The sequence below is a fragment of the Pistacia vera genome, unplaced genomic scaffold, assembly GCF_008641045.1.
Source record: "Pistacia vera cultivar Batoury unplaced genomic scaffold, PisVer_v2 Contig492, whole genome shotgun sequence".
Taxonomy (NCBI): Eukaryota; Viridiplantae; Streptophyta; class Magnoliopsida; order Sapindales; family Anacardiaceae; genus Pistacia; species Pistacia vera.
In genome coordinates, this window is record NW_022196326.1 from 607,896 (window position 1) to 622,823 (window position 14,928).

Sequence of the window (14,928 nt, forward strand, 5' to 3'; positions counted from 1 at the left end):
TCCTCATAAGGACTCATTCCATTTCCCATTCTTAATCCAACAGCACCTCACATTCTCAAAACTGGGTTTAGATCTATTGTTGATTCCATGTCATTGACCTTTGAAAGAGATTGGAAGGTCAGCTCTATTTGACAAATGCGAACTCCATGACTTCCCTCCATTTTCAACTTCACCTGTAAACTCCAATGACGTATCTGAGTCAAGGAAATCTTCCAGTGTAGCAAGAGATCTCAACTGCCGGCTAAGAGAAGCAATTGTTTTCTGGCACTCCGCAAATTTATTGGCAGCCACTCCTAGCTCTTTCTCCTGTAACATTCAATACATGAGGACTTTCCAACTACTTAAAGAAACAAGATTGTGTATTTGTTATTTACTGCACGGCCACCATGTTCTCCTTATCATGTTATTACTTCTCATGAGAACATACTTTTGCAGCTCACTATGAGAAAACAGCCATTCCAAATTTAGCTTTTGAAAAAAAATCAATAATGGACTTCTTCAGCATAAATTTTTGACTAAAAAAATTAACTCAAATTCCAAATCATCCATTCATTTCAATTCCAAATCGTCCATTAAAATTGAAAGACAATTATTGTTGATGCCAACTCACAACTCTAGACCTTTGGAATGAAATAGATGGATGGTTCAAAATTTGAGTTATTTAAGCCAAAAAATTCAAATTACAGCATCCCAACTCATTATGTGTGTGTACTCTTATATAACTCATTGAACAGAATTTTAAAAGAAAATCTCGTCAAAACATGAAAATCACAAAATTTTAACACTATAATTGAATTTATATACACAGCAAAATCCCTATTTCTTGAGGCCTGTTTTCATTTGGCAGGTTCCTTAAGTGGTTACCTATTTCAGGGAGTTCTTATGTTTCAGGATGTAACTTAACAGGTCTAAAGAGTAAGCCGCCTACTACCAGTAACCTTGTAAACTTGTAATGAGAAACTGATAGATAATCTTCAACATCAAGATTTCTAGACCCTATTGGCTTTCAATGGTTGAAGCACCTTTCATTGGTTTTCTTTCTTTCTTTGACCTTGTCAAGAAAAAATATTTCAAATATTCATATCAAGACAGGTAGACCAAAGTAACCAAGATAATGACTTGGTACTTTCTTCTCTCTCTACTCTTTGTTCACTTTCTCTCTAAAGAAAATCTCTCTCAATTATAACCCCAAACTAGCAGAAAGCCCATTAAATACCCAGTTCCTGCCAAAAGAGTAACTATTGGAAACTGACCAAAATAATTGATGTCACCCCAAGCAAAAGATGAAACAGAATGAGAGGGATCCCATTCTGCTTTCCTTGCCGGTTTGATGGATTTTATAAATTTTGAGTACAATAGGTAGAGAACAATAGCCCTGATGGTGACATCATAGTAGTATTTCACCTCAAATATTTTTATGCATAGTTATACAGATGGAGAGCATCATATATTGTATCTTGCAAGGTTAGTGATTGGTTGATTATTCTTCATTTTAACTTTTTACCCTCTCTTAATGGGTCATTAAATAATAGCACTAGAATTCTGATAGTCAATTCTAAGATATAACCAACCCACAAGTTGTTTAACATCTCAAACTCCACCACACCAAGGACACTAAGTCTGCTGTTCTCTAAATGCAAAATATGAGGAGAGTAGTTCAGCATAGGGGTATGGTAGCATTAAGAATTACCGAGCACACGATTTAGCCAACTATTATATCAGAAGTTTGCAGTGAACTTTTATTCCTAAATATAACTTTAGACAATAAAAAAAGTTCTAAAATCACTGACCTGTAAGATCTTCAAATCTATTTTAGAGCTAGCAGAATGCTGGAGCTTGGCTTCATTTTTCATTTTTATTAGCTCATCCTGGGTTTTCTGAAAATTGGATAATTTTTCATCTGACAGGGTACGCTCCTTTTCAACTTCTTCTTCTAAGGAAGCAACTCTTGAATGCAAAGTTTTCATCTCTGCTTCAACATCTCTAAGTCGTGACTCTGCCACTTCTTTTCTTGCTTTTGCAGCTTTCATTTCTTCCTCCAAAGCTTGCTTTGATTTGTTTGCAAGAGCTAAATGAGTTTTCATCTCTGCTTCAACAACTCTGAGTTGAGACTCTGACATTTCTTTTGCTGCATTTGCAGCCATTATTTCTACTTCCATGGCTTGCTTTGATTTGTTTGCAAGAGCTAATTGAGTTTGCAGCTCCACCAGCCTTACCTCACCCTCCCTCAGTTGATTTTTATTTCTCTCAAACTGCTTCTCGGATTCAGTCAAAGCCATCTCTAATTCCATTTTTTCTGCTTCCATCTTTTCCAACTTTTCTTCAAGCTCAGCAGTCTGGTGAATCATGGCTTCAAGTTCAGCTTTTAGTGAGCTCTCACCAGCACTGAGTTGTTTTGATACTGGTTCGGCATCCAGGCAAATATTTCTACTTTCAGTATCAGGCAAAGCTGCTAGCCTTTCCATTTCCAGAAAATCATCCATGAGATTAATTTGCATAGACGGGACCATGAATTTTCTGCTCAGCGCCTTCTCATTCTTAAATTTATCAATTGCTGGGATTAAAGCAGATGCCCATGAGTCAGTATGGCTTGTCCCACATTCATTTGTCTCCAAGCCACTCATCTTATGTGTATCGGTTTCAACTGCTAGTAGCCTGTCCCCACTGTCTGACTGACTATCTATGATAGATTCAACACCAACTGAGGAGGCAGTGAAAGACTTTTGATCACTCATAGTGATTGCTTTATGAGCCACAGCTTTTAACCTTCGGCATTCAGCTTCAACCTTAGCTAACTTCTTAATGCTCTCCAAATGTTGCTTGCTGGCTGTTTCAGCTGCTTTGGTGCTTAGATCTCTCTCAATAATCCTAAGTTCTAGCTCTTCAACACGAGAAAGGAGCTCAAGTTTAAGAGATGAATTCTCTTTCTCTATAGCCTCAAGCTTCGAGAAAAGATCAATATCAACTGAGACGACAGCCTCACCTTTGGCATTTTCAAGTTGTTTCTGTAGATCAAAGAGCTGTTTCTGAAGATCAGACTTTTCTGATTCCCACTTGCGAGTTTTCTCGGCAACAGCTTCTTGGATCCTCTGCTGTTGTTCATCTCTTGCTTGCCTGAGCTGTCTAACACATTCCTTGAGTGCTCCATCAAGATGAGCAGCTCGATCTTCAAGTGCTGAATTCTTCTGAGCAGCAGCCTCAAGTTGTTGCTTTAAACTCGACACTTCCCTTTGAGCCTTCTCCCACCCTAGCATTTGAAAACACAAGCAAGAAACTGCTAATTACCCACTCATTAGAGCAAGTTTCATCCTCATTTCTGACTAGAGGAAGATTATGCACAAAAGATATAAATCTATAAACAAAAAGAAGAATTGGAAATCATCCAAAACATCTTTCTTCTTCTTCTTTTTCAATTACACGAAATGTCATTCTATAAGACTTCGTATTCAACATAAGGTCATAATCATAAGAATTTGAAATTAAATAGCTTGAAAATGGAAGACCTGAAACAGCTTCTTCTGCAACTTTGGCATGTTGGTTTACCAAGTCTTCCTTGGCACTAATGTTCAGAAGAGCAGCAGAGAGTTTGTCAGTCAGACTCCTCACATTATCAGTCACTTCTTCATCCGCAGGCAAACCTTTCGATGTGACTTCTGGAGAGTGAGAAATATGAGTTGGAAAAGCCTGTATCCACAAACCGACCACCATTAGTAATGGTAATTAAATAAAAGAATCCAGCATAATTTAATCTCTTTTAAATTACCTGATCATCAGAGAATCTTTCAGAAAGGGACGAAATGGAGCCAGAACTCTCTGTTTCACCGGGACTTTTCTCCGAAGACTTTCGTCGCCAAAGCCAACTACGGCGGTCCATCTAGTCAAAATTTCACGGTGACACTGAGAGAGAGCATTCATCAAAGTTAAACTTAACCCATTTCCATTTCCTCAGTCTTGGCTTTCAATTTACTTCCTATCCCAACCAATTCTTCTGATGTTTATTCAAAACATGGTTTTGTAGAAAATAATCAACATCAACACACCACCTAACAAATCCCCCAAAATTCACGCCATACGAATAACTCCACATAAGACAAACACCGCATCCCCATTCTATAACTAATTCTTTCAGAATGTCTTCTTCACTCAAAACGCGTGTCATATATAAAAAGCCTATTTTAATTTAGAGTAAACGAGTTTTACCCACCCAAGGTTTGGTCTAATGACACTTTCCCACCCGTCAAGTTTCATAATGATATTTTTCCACCCACCGTCATAATTTTTCCATTAGTTTAACTGCAGAAGGATAGAATAATAAATTTCGTTTTTTTTTTCTCTTCTTTTAAATATTAAAATATTTTTATAAATAAATAAAATTTTGAAAAAAAAAGAGCAATCGGCCAACTAGTGTTGGCGATTATCAAAACCGTCAACAGCCAACAATCTATCTCATTAGGGTTCTCAAATATGTTGGCTCGACTTAATCAAGGAAAACTTCATCGTCATCTTCTACCCATCGTCTTGTTTGGGAGTTCGCTCGCAAGAACTGGTGGCCTGGCGCACCAAGGGGGGTCTTTCGATCACCCTGTTCGATCCAAGGTGCAAATAGTTCATTTTCTTCTCTCTCGGCAATAGGGATAATAGGCATCTTCTTTTCTTCTCGATGCTTTTCCCTTGTTTCTTGCTTTCGAGCCGTAGTTTCCTACTTTATTTCGATTTTCTTTTTGATCATTTACTAGTATTAAACTTTTTTATTGTGTTGCTGCTCAGCGAGACGACACGGACACAAAAGGTCTAAGCTCAGCCTCAAGGGTGATGAATCAATCACACAAGTGTTTGCTTCACCGATATCATCAATGCCTCAAAATCTTGCAAAACTGACTCCAACGGTGAGCTAGTGAGGAAGATTCTAAGATCTCTTCCTAGATCAGGGGCAGCTAAGGTCACAACCATTCAAGAAGCCAAAGACCTCGCAAGACTACCTAATGGAGATCGAGGTGCTGACCAAATTGATGTTCCCAAATATTCTTAAGATCCTTAGCAAGGAATTGACGGTCCAATGACTAGGGCAAAGACAAAGAGGATGAAAGAGGCTTTGCAAGGCTTGATCATGAAAGTGCAATATAAAAAGGTTGTACTAGAAGACTCTAAGACTAAATTCGAAGATTTCAAAGCTTCACCAAGGATGACCTATTATCTTTTTATGCAAGGGGTAGATTCAGAAGATCAAGTTGGAGGCAAGGATTAATTTAGGAATTAATTTTCGTTTATTTAATCTTGGGCTTCTGTTTATGTTTTAATTATCATTAGATTCTTTAGTCTTTTACTTATTTAAGGATTATTTAGGCCCAACTCGTTTTTCAATTAGCTAGGGTTTTCTTTTAGGGTTTGTTGCTTATAAAAAGGGGCCGCCATGTTATTTTTGGGGACAGATTATTATCAATTGAAGTTTATTTCAGAAAACTAATTGCTTTGCCTTCTTGTGTTCTTGATTGAATGCTTGAATCTTGACTTATCAAAGGGAGTGATCAACCTTTGTGGCGTCTCAAGATTAGGGTTTTAAGGACTTAGTTTCCTTAGGGTTCTAATTCGATCATCCTCAACACGTTCCTAGCAAAACAACTTGTTCCTATTCTATCATTTGGTATCAGAGCTTGTAGGTTCTCTAATGACCCATGAGCTTACCATGAAGAATGGAGAAGAAGAAAATGATACAAGAACAGGGGCTCTCAAAGCTTCTACAAAAGATGAGAGTGATGATGAGGAAGAAGAGAGCGAAGATGATGAAGAATTTGCTATGATTACAAGAAAGTTCAAGAGGTTCGTTCCTAGCCAAGAAGAAAGATTTTTGCAAAAGGCCTCAAAGAAGGGTTCCACCAAAGGAGAACCCCAGGAAGAAGAAAATAGAAACTTGTGAAAAGTACAAAACAAAAGAAAAGGAAAAAAGAAGCAAGAGACAAGAAAAAAAAAAAAAAAACTTGTGAATGTATCTGAAGTTAAATTAACAGATTTTCCATCTTTATGAACAACAAGATTATCATTTCCAAACAAATGTGTATAGCCTTCATCAAGGGGTACAAAAGGGAGGCTTTTGTGAAACCCATAAGCCAAAACAAGAAAAGGGAGAAGACAAAGAGAGAAGAACCCATTCGAGAAATTGAGGAGACAGCCATCCTGTACTATTTGAGACAAAGAGAGAACCATTTGAGAAGTTGAAGACAAAGAGAGAAGGAAAATAAGTAATAGAGAAAGAGAAAAAAGAACGCAGTCGACGATAAAAGGAGAGAGAGGGAAAGGAAGAAGAAAAGAAAAGAAGGAAGGAAGAGACAAGAAGAAGAGGGTAAATGACATACTTATCCTCTGACTATTTTTTTGAAATTATCATTATGTCCTTCTGCAATTAAAATTAACGGACAAATTGTAACAGTGGATGGGAAAATGTCATTATAAAACTTAGCGGGTGGGACAGTGTCATTAGGCGAAACCTTGGGTAGGAAAAAGTAGTTTACTCTTTAATTTATATACTATTATCAGTTTGATTTCCAAAACCACCTTAATCAAACCACACTAACATTTTCTAAAAACTTACGGTGATAACGTTTTCAAATTAAATTTTTAACTTAATTCAGTTAAAAACTAGAGTGAATATATTGCCATCCCATTAATGAATTAAGGAAGATTCACTTTTTAAGGGTCTGATTATTGTAATACAAATTTGTGGCTTACAACAACTTGCTTAGTTGACATTAAAGTTTAACCAACTCTAACTTGTTATTCAAATTCGTTGGATTACGCTGAATCATGGTTATGAATTTGTTTTATAATAATCTAATCCCACTTTTTAATACATTTTATAATGACAAATTTATTTATATATTAAATTAACTTCAATTTTCTATTCGTTATTAATACTTTTGACATCTCACTATTATCTCATAAACTTTAATTTATTTTATGCTATTTAAATCATTCTTAGGACAAAAAAAGATAATTTAATGGAAGGAGAAGATTTGCGATGGAATATCTCATGTTACAAGCAATACAAAATTATAAGTTTTTAATTGCTTCACACATAAATTTATTATTAATTTTGTCTTCACACACAAATATATATGTGTGTGTGTGTGTGTGTGTGTGTTGTTTAATTGTATTATTTTCTTGGGATTATTTGTAAGAATTTCTTTTAGCTCTAATTTCTTTTATGAATTTTCAATTTAATTGTTAAAAATTTTAATTTAAGAATAAGGATGATGGGGTTATATTGCATAAGTGAAAAGAATGAAATGTTCCCTTTTAAAATATATTAAAAAACATTGGAATGAAGGGTATTTATGGGATATGCCGTAAGAATAAAAGTATGAAATGAGTTGTCTTTAAGAAATATGACTTGTTTAGTCTATTAGTAAACTATGGTTTACCTTTATTTGATTATAAAATCATAAGGATGTAAAATGTATATATCTCGCACGCAACCCGGTTTCTCTGGGTTAGAGTTGGGTGTATTTAAAAAGTAAAGCTCCGGCAACGCTATTAAAAAATGGGGCTTGCATTTTTTAAATAAGTAACATATCATTATTCTCCGTTAGAGAGAAAGAAATACTCCACTCTTCAACGGCTGAGCGCCCCATCAATTTTCTGGTTTTTGTGTGAATAGTTTTTCCAGTCACCGCATACCTCGCTAAGAAAGCTTTCCTTGGGTTCTGTAAATCAATACATTATGCTGATGCCTTCTGTGAGTATGCTTGAAGTATTTGTTCTCTTAATAATGTTATTCTTTTACTTGGGGTTAACATCCAAATTCCAATATTATGTCTTGATTCATTGCAGGCTTTATTTACATCCATGGATCAGTACGTTCAGGGTTTGTTTGTTCTTGCTAATGACCCTGCTACAGAAGTCCGAAATTTGGTGAATGCATTCTCTTTTTGCTGTTTCTAGACTTTTTCTATTTGTGGCTTCCAGTATAGAACTGAAACAGATTGTTATCTAGACATGTTGAAAATAATCTCTATTTACTTTAGTAATCCGTTTTTGGTTTAAACTGTTTCTGGCCATGAAGTCTTAGCTACCTTTAGAGCCATAAGTTTTGTAATTCCATTTCTCTCTGGTTCTCCTTCTACTTCGTGAGAAAACAATGTGGAGTAGAAGTTTGAGTGGAATGATCAAATACATTGCAAAAAGGGATATAAATTCAAGAGAATTATGGAGAAGATGGATGTCCGGTGAGCCGAAAAAGAGATTTGCGGCTTTGTGGGGGAATGGAGATTACGGAAGATTAGGTTTAGGGAGCTTGGAGTCTCAGAGGAGGCCTGTCCCTGTCGTTTGCTCTGCCTTTGAGAATCAGTGCGTTAAAGCCAGTGCTTGTGGTGGCGCCCAAACCCTCTTCTTAACTGGTATTCTCTTTCTAACTTCAATTACTTAATCTTTATCAGTTTTCAGCTCATAAATTAATAACCCTCCTCGTCACACAGATAATGGCCGCGTTTATGCTACTGGTCTTAATGATTCTGGACAGCTCGGCATATCAGAAAATATAAGTTATTCTTTGGTACGATATTTTTAACCCTTTTTTTTTTTTTTTTTTTCCATGAATTGAGAGTGTTCGATGTTATATGCCGAGCTGAACCTCAACTTAATGTTATATGTTTCTATGTCTGCTGTCATTTTATGTATTTTTCTGTCGAGAATGTTCTACTTACTGCAGCATTAGTTTTCTAGACAGTGAAGAAATGACATTCTCAAACTGATACTATATGGTACTGAATACGAAGCGGCAAAAGTAGTTCCTGTTCCGACGAAAATAGAGTGGAGGAATCGTCTATCAGAAAGACTCTTTCTTAAAGGAAAGAGGGGCAGACTGGAAACACCCGCTAGAGCTCAAGATAGGCCTTTCCGGCTAGGTTCTTTGTTAGGAGTTTGTTTACTGGGACAAGATAGAACCCGTTCCGTTGTCCCCGAGTCAGGTTCTGTCCCCGAATCGTCTGTTGATCCGTTGGAGTTTGGGGTTTCAGACTTTGAGGAATTGATGAATCTGCATAAAAATTTGCAGCTTTGCGTTCTGAGCACTCAGTTGTTGTTACTGGTTGGAACTGAAAAGACAGATTCTATGTTTGCTGCTTCCACGGTGAAATTGAGTTCTTCGTAAGTTTTATGCTCATTTATAACAGTATGCATCCATTTAAACTCATTCATTTCATGTAGAAAAGATTAAAAATATTTTCTTTCCTTTTATAATTTGATAGAAGACATTTAATAATATTTTTCAAAGAAAGTGAATCTCTTATACTAAATGATCTAGTGGGAGAAAAATAAAATAAACTCCAACCGCTCAACTAGTACCCTAGTTAGTACATACGGGTATGGCAAAAAAAGGGTACGAGAATTTTACGGGTATAATACGGCAAACAGTGAAAAATACGTTTATAAAATTCGGCCATAAAATTCGGATAAGGGAAAAATACGATACGGGTATATACAGATTTAATACAGTGCATTGTCAATGATACGTTTTGAAAAATACGACAATATTAATCTTAGTTTTAATACTTTTATGGATTACTTGACTAAAATCAATATAGTATTTCAAATGCAAAATATTCAATTAAGCAATAACACAAATATACAATATATAACTGATATTCAAATTATAGTCTCCAGACTCAAACACAATATTTAGTCATGATTCTTTACTAATTTAAAACTTGATAATTTTGATATTAAATGCAACCAATTTTAACTTCCCATTAATCTATTAAATTATTTAAATCAAAAACTAAAATTTTGTCTCACAAATCTATATAAAAGATTAGTGTTACAATAGTCTAACTATTATTTTATACCTATAATATATGACAGTATTTTTTTTCATAATAAATTATTATTTTAATTTCATTAATCCAATCTAATTTATTAGATAGCATGGAAATAATTTAAAATATGAAATGTGTTTTGAGTTTAAAATGTAAAGGTGTCAGGTGTGGGGGAATGGGCGAGAAAGTGGATGTCTTTAAGAGGGTTATTTTTTTATTCCTCCCTTTTCCAATCTCTTCTCTTACGCCTTATCACTGATTTCTTCTTTCCCACTAAAACGACATCGTTTCAATTATTTTTTTTTTCAAAAATTCGTGAATAATTCATGAATAATTCGACAGTCCTTTGTAAAATACGTAAATATGCGTTTTATACGCATATTTACTAACTAGGACTAGTACAAGGCCAACCACGCCCAAAATGTTTTATAATTTAAGACAGTTGTGTGGTTGAATTTTGCTCTTTCTCTCATCTCTTTTTGTATAACCTTAAATATCACTCAACTAAATTTCATAACCTTAAATTTTATATAAATCAAGTCGTAAAAGGGACAGGGTTTCAATATCATGTTGAATGCTATTGTTTTGACCTTATAAATAACTTATTATAATGATATTTTTTTAATTACATAAATAAATTAACCAAAGGGGAACTTAAATGATAGTGGATTAAATTAAAATTGAAGGCATTTAACAAATACCAACCTACCGAACACGAATGTACGATAGGAAACAGAGTATTATTATATTTACGGACATCTCTAGAAATAAAAATAAGTTAAATATAATTAATGTTTGATAAACCAAATGAAAAATATGACAATAGTGTAAAACTCATTTTGTAGACGTAATTAGAAATTGAAGTAGTACTGTAGCAATCACATCACAACTGATAAATGTGACTTTCCCAACTAATAAAAAAAGGTCAGTTATAAAGAATACTGTTGGATTAACACATTTTTAGAGTGATTAGCAAATTGCACTACTTTCCAATTTTCTTTTCTTTTTTAAAAAAAAAAACAAAGATAAAAGATAAAGCCCCATTTTTAAGGGAAAAATAACTAGAACACACTTATCATTTTTTCTTGATTTTAATTTTGCATTAGAGAGAGGAAAAAAAAAAAAAAAAAAACTATAACAAAGCGCTTTTGAAAAAAAAAAAAAGGAATTTGGCATCATTTGCTAAAAATAATATTCCACAAGAAGACGCATATACTCAGTAGTATTACTTTGAAAGTATAAAACATTAATAACTAAAATAATTAGTAACATACACAATTTTTAGAAATAAAAATAAATTAACAATAAGTTTTTTTTTTTTTTTTTTAAAATGAATTCAAAATAAGATAAACAATTAAAACTTTATTTCTTTACTCTCATTGGAATAAATGAAAGAAGGGTTGCAAAACAAATTAAACATAAGCCCTACAGATATTTGTTTCTAGAAGAAGACAAAACTGGAAAACTAAAAATGAAATGAAATCATTTGTTAAGTGTTTTTTTTTTTTCTTTTTTTTTTTTCAATGTAATATATATATATATATATATATATATATATATAATATATCTATATATATAACTCTCTTTTATTTGAAAATTCTCGAGGATGGCAAGAAATTTAATTTTTTTTTTTTTAAATTATTTAGTGTCTCACATGCATAAACTTCGTAATCTTCTAGCACCATATTTGAGGTCTAGTAACTCTTTTGGTATCAGAGCCACCGTACTTATTGATTCTAATTATTGTGTGTATGAAGGACTACCTCCCCTTGATTATTGACTTCTTTAAGTTACTTATTAGTTCCAATTTCTGTATGTGCGGAGGACTACCACCCCTTAGTTATTGGCTCCTTTAAGTCCTAGTTATGTCTTGTATGTGCGGAGGACTACCACCCCTTAGTTATTGGCTTCTTTAAGTCATAGCTATGTCTTGTGTGTGCGGAGGATTACCACCCCTTAGTTATTGACTCCTTTAAGTCCTAGTTATGTCTTATATTTTATGTTCTTAATTTGTTACGGGTCTTGAGCTATTCTTGCTATTTGAGATTGTATTATACATCCAAGAGGTTGAACTCACACTTATGGAATCCTTTTCAACTTAATCTACGTTTACAACTCCAATAAATACTAGCTTGTCTAGATCTTCTTCTAAAGTAGATAGTTTGTATGAAATATCTTATATCCCAAAAAATCAAAAAATCCAAGAGACTATCCCTCCTATTGTAAATCCTTATACAACCTTTTCTAAGTCTTTAACTTTAAAACTCTTGTTAGACCTTCCAGAAAGCCAGTAAAAGAGTATGTCCAGACTAATACTTTTGATAAGTGTCAAATTCCAACCACAACTCAAGAACAATATGTTGCTCTGGAAATCCCTCAAGAATCCATTACCCATTGGATCCGTGAAGGATACTCTCATGAGCACTTTGGTGCTATCAAACTTGCTCTATCTTACCACGACAGAAAAGGACTCCTAATCTCTGTCCGAATGGCTTTGTTAGACACCAGATTTGTCCAATATCAGCATGTTTGCATAGGAACGACACATACAATTTTGAATGCTGGAACAATCATTATCAATCCCAAAAAAAAAAAAAAATTGTATTTTTTATTTCATTTTTGTATTTTTAGACAAACAAGTTGAACGCTTTTTTCATTTTTTTATTTTTATTTTTTGTGTTTTTAAAGAATGTTTTCAGGTAAACATGTCGAATACGTTTTCATTTTTTGTACTTTCCAAAAAAATTAAATATTTTCAAAAATAAAGAAAATGAATTTATAAAAGAACACATCCATACAGATTCGATTTTTAACAATCCCACAAATGAAAAATCCCAGTTAGAAACAAAATTGTTTCTTAACACACCAATAACCATTACATCATTATACCCTCAACCTCAAATTCATTTCAAGTATGATGGGTGGTGTCAATAGATATTGGGAAAGGGAATAATACTGGATTTCTTTTTTCTTTGTTTTGGTATCTGAAGGTGTCCGGACTAGCTTGCGTACCCCCCAACTAGTCTCTCGAGGTCCTGAAATTAACAGTCAGGTAAGCCTCTAGTGGCTACCCCTTATTAGTAGTCGTGGGGATTTGAACTTAGAATCTCTTGAGTAATACACTTAAGAGTCTCAAGCAAACTGCCAAACTATTTAGAATAGTATTGGAATATTGATAGAAGCAAATCTTACTAAATCAAGCTTGCATATTTTTATTAGTTTTACAACATTCCATGTCGAATTACCACCGTTTATAGATATATTGGATATGTCTAAAATAGTTTTACCATGTTCATGTACCAACTTTCAAATGTTGTTATTGACAATAGAAAATTGATCTATAAGAATATCATTAGAGCGTAGTTGTTTGATATTAATTTTTATTTTATTTTATTGGACTTCAAAGTATGAAAAAGTTCCAATGAAAAATATTTAGTTGTTTGAATTGCGGACCGCAATGGAGTTGTTTTATCATTACAAATAAAATTACATCCCATGGAGTAGAAAGGTATTCACCATTGTATAAATTGATTCCTTTGAATAAATAATGTCAATGCTGTTGATCGACGAAAATATATTTGATTCTATTCTAATCTCTCTAGTTGATGAACAATATTTCTTTTAATAAAGTTACTATAAATGTTATGTTCATACTTGTACATAACAAATATTTAGCCTTTTACAAATTATTATTTATCCAATATGATTCATTTAATTGCAAAATGGATTTTTTAATGCATATTTAAACCTCATTTAAAACAAATAAGGTCAAATACAAAAACTGTTAGTCACAAATATAACTAAATACAAATACTATAAGCACATAAATATTTATGTCTCACACATGTTTAAAGGATTCATATTTATGTTGGAATTATGTAATAGTGTGTCTTAAATGTGATCTTGTGCAACAAACCTATTTGCTTCGTGGACTCATCAATTTCTTTTTGGCTGTTTTTATTTTTTCCTTAAAATTGATGAAATTTAATTTTCAACTTTTGTAGAATAAATGTGCATAGATCTCTTCGTATACTTTGGCACAAAATAAGAACAATAAATGGCTATTTGATCACTTATGTTACATAATCCAAATTTCAAACATAGTCTAAAAAAATACGTTTCTAATAAAGAAAAATATGTGAATAATGATTATATGAAAATCATTTTTAAAAAATAAACCCCAATTATAGCAACCAACTAACAACCATGTATCTCTAAATTAATTAGAGATATTCAACCCCAAAAGAATAATACCCAACACACAATTACAGTCATGCCAGCGCCGGCTTGCTTATTACAAATCTTAATTAAAGACCAAATCATAACTAGTTTATAATATTTACTTAGTAAACCTAATTTCATAACTAAGATTTTTAACACCAAACCAATACTTTGACCTTGTTTAACTATGAAGCGCTTACAATCATGATTTCGAGAGGGTGCTTGAATCCAATATCAAGAAAGATCTTTATGGTTTTCAGATTGTGAAGAATCTCTTCATCGTCTTTGCCTGTGCATACACCTTTTAATTTCGTTTATAAATTATTAATAGACGGCCTTTGGTTGTCAAGGAATTAATATATATAATAAAACCTTTCTATAATCGTATTGATAGGATCAAACTAATTTATTACTATAAGGAGGTTATAACTTGTAGATGCAAAAATCTGCCGTTACGGAAAGAGGGACTGATCCCGTGAGGTTGAGGCCACTAGCGATCTGTTGCACCTGCTCACGTAAGAAAACAAGCGTGAAGCAGACAGAAAACACCGGGGTGGTGTTTGCCGTAGGCACTCCGACGCTCAAGTCAGCAAGACTGAGTGAGGCTAGTTTAGTGAGGGTTAGGGAAAGGAAAGGTTACCAGAAGTCTAGTCGGGGACTGTGACTACGGTTGTAATGCGAAGTTCTCAAGTGGGAAGTCTAGGGTCTGAAGGTGTAATGTCTCTGTCCCTTGTGAGAGGGCTAGCCTTTGTTTAAATAGTGACTGTAGAGTCTTCGAATCCTGGTGGGATTAGGAGTCCTTGCAGCGGTGGTCCTTTGAAAGAGTGGAGCCTTTGGCTCCCTTATCTCAGTAGGAAAGGGAGTCCCAGTTCACCTAGGATACAGACCTTAGACGAATTAG

The 14,928-nt window shown here is 33.8% G+C and overlaps 1 protein-coding gene across 2 annotated transcripts; it reads right to left on the minus strand.

Moving 5' to 3' along the window:
- LOC116105114 (filament-like plant protein 3) lies at positions 1 to 4,103 on the minus strand. 2 transcript variants are annotated; one of them, XM_031391541.1, is made up of 5 exons: positions 3,764 to 4,103; positions 3,504 to 3,684; positions 2,984 to 3,247; positions 1,791 to 2,881; positions 1 to 306 (listed from the first exon to the last, which is right to left on the minus strand). In XM_031391541.1, the coding sequence occupies exons 1-5, from the start codon at positions 3,872 to 3,874 to the stop codon at positions 91 to 93; spliced, it is 1,863 nt and encodes a 620-aa protein (XP_031247401.1). In that variant the 5' UTR covers positions 3,875 to 4,103; the 3' UTR covers positions 1 to 90. The 2 variants fall into 2 exon arrangements, with proteins under 2 accessions (XP_031247401.1, XP_031247400.1); XM_031391540.1 differs by having other exon boundaries at positions 1,791 to 3,247.
- Positions 4,104 to 14,928: the final 10,825 nt, after the last annotated feature.

Excerpts from the sequence above, each read along its gene's own strand:
- LOC116105114 (XM_031391540.1), bottom strand. The coding sequence starts at position 3,874 with ATGGACCGCCGTAGTTGGCTTTGGCGACGAAAGTCTTCGGAGAAAAGT. Across the intron at positions 3,685-3,763 it reads AAAGATTCTCTGATGATCAG|GCTTTTCCAACTCATATTTC; the intron begins GTAATTTAAAAG and ends TTGTGGATACAG. Across the intron at positions 3,248-3,503 it reads TGCAGAAGAAGCTGTTTCAG|GGTGGGAGAAGGCTCAAAGG; the intron begins GTCTTCCATTTT and ends TTCAAATGCTAG.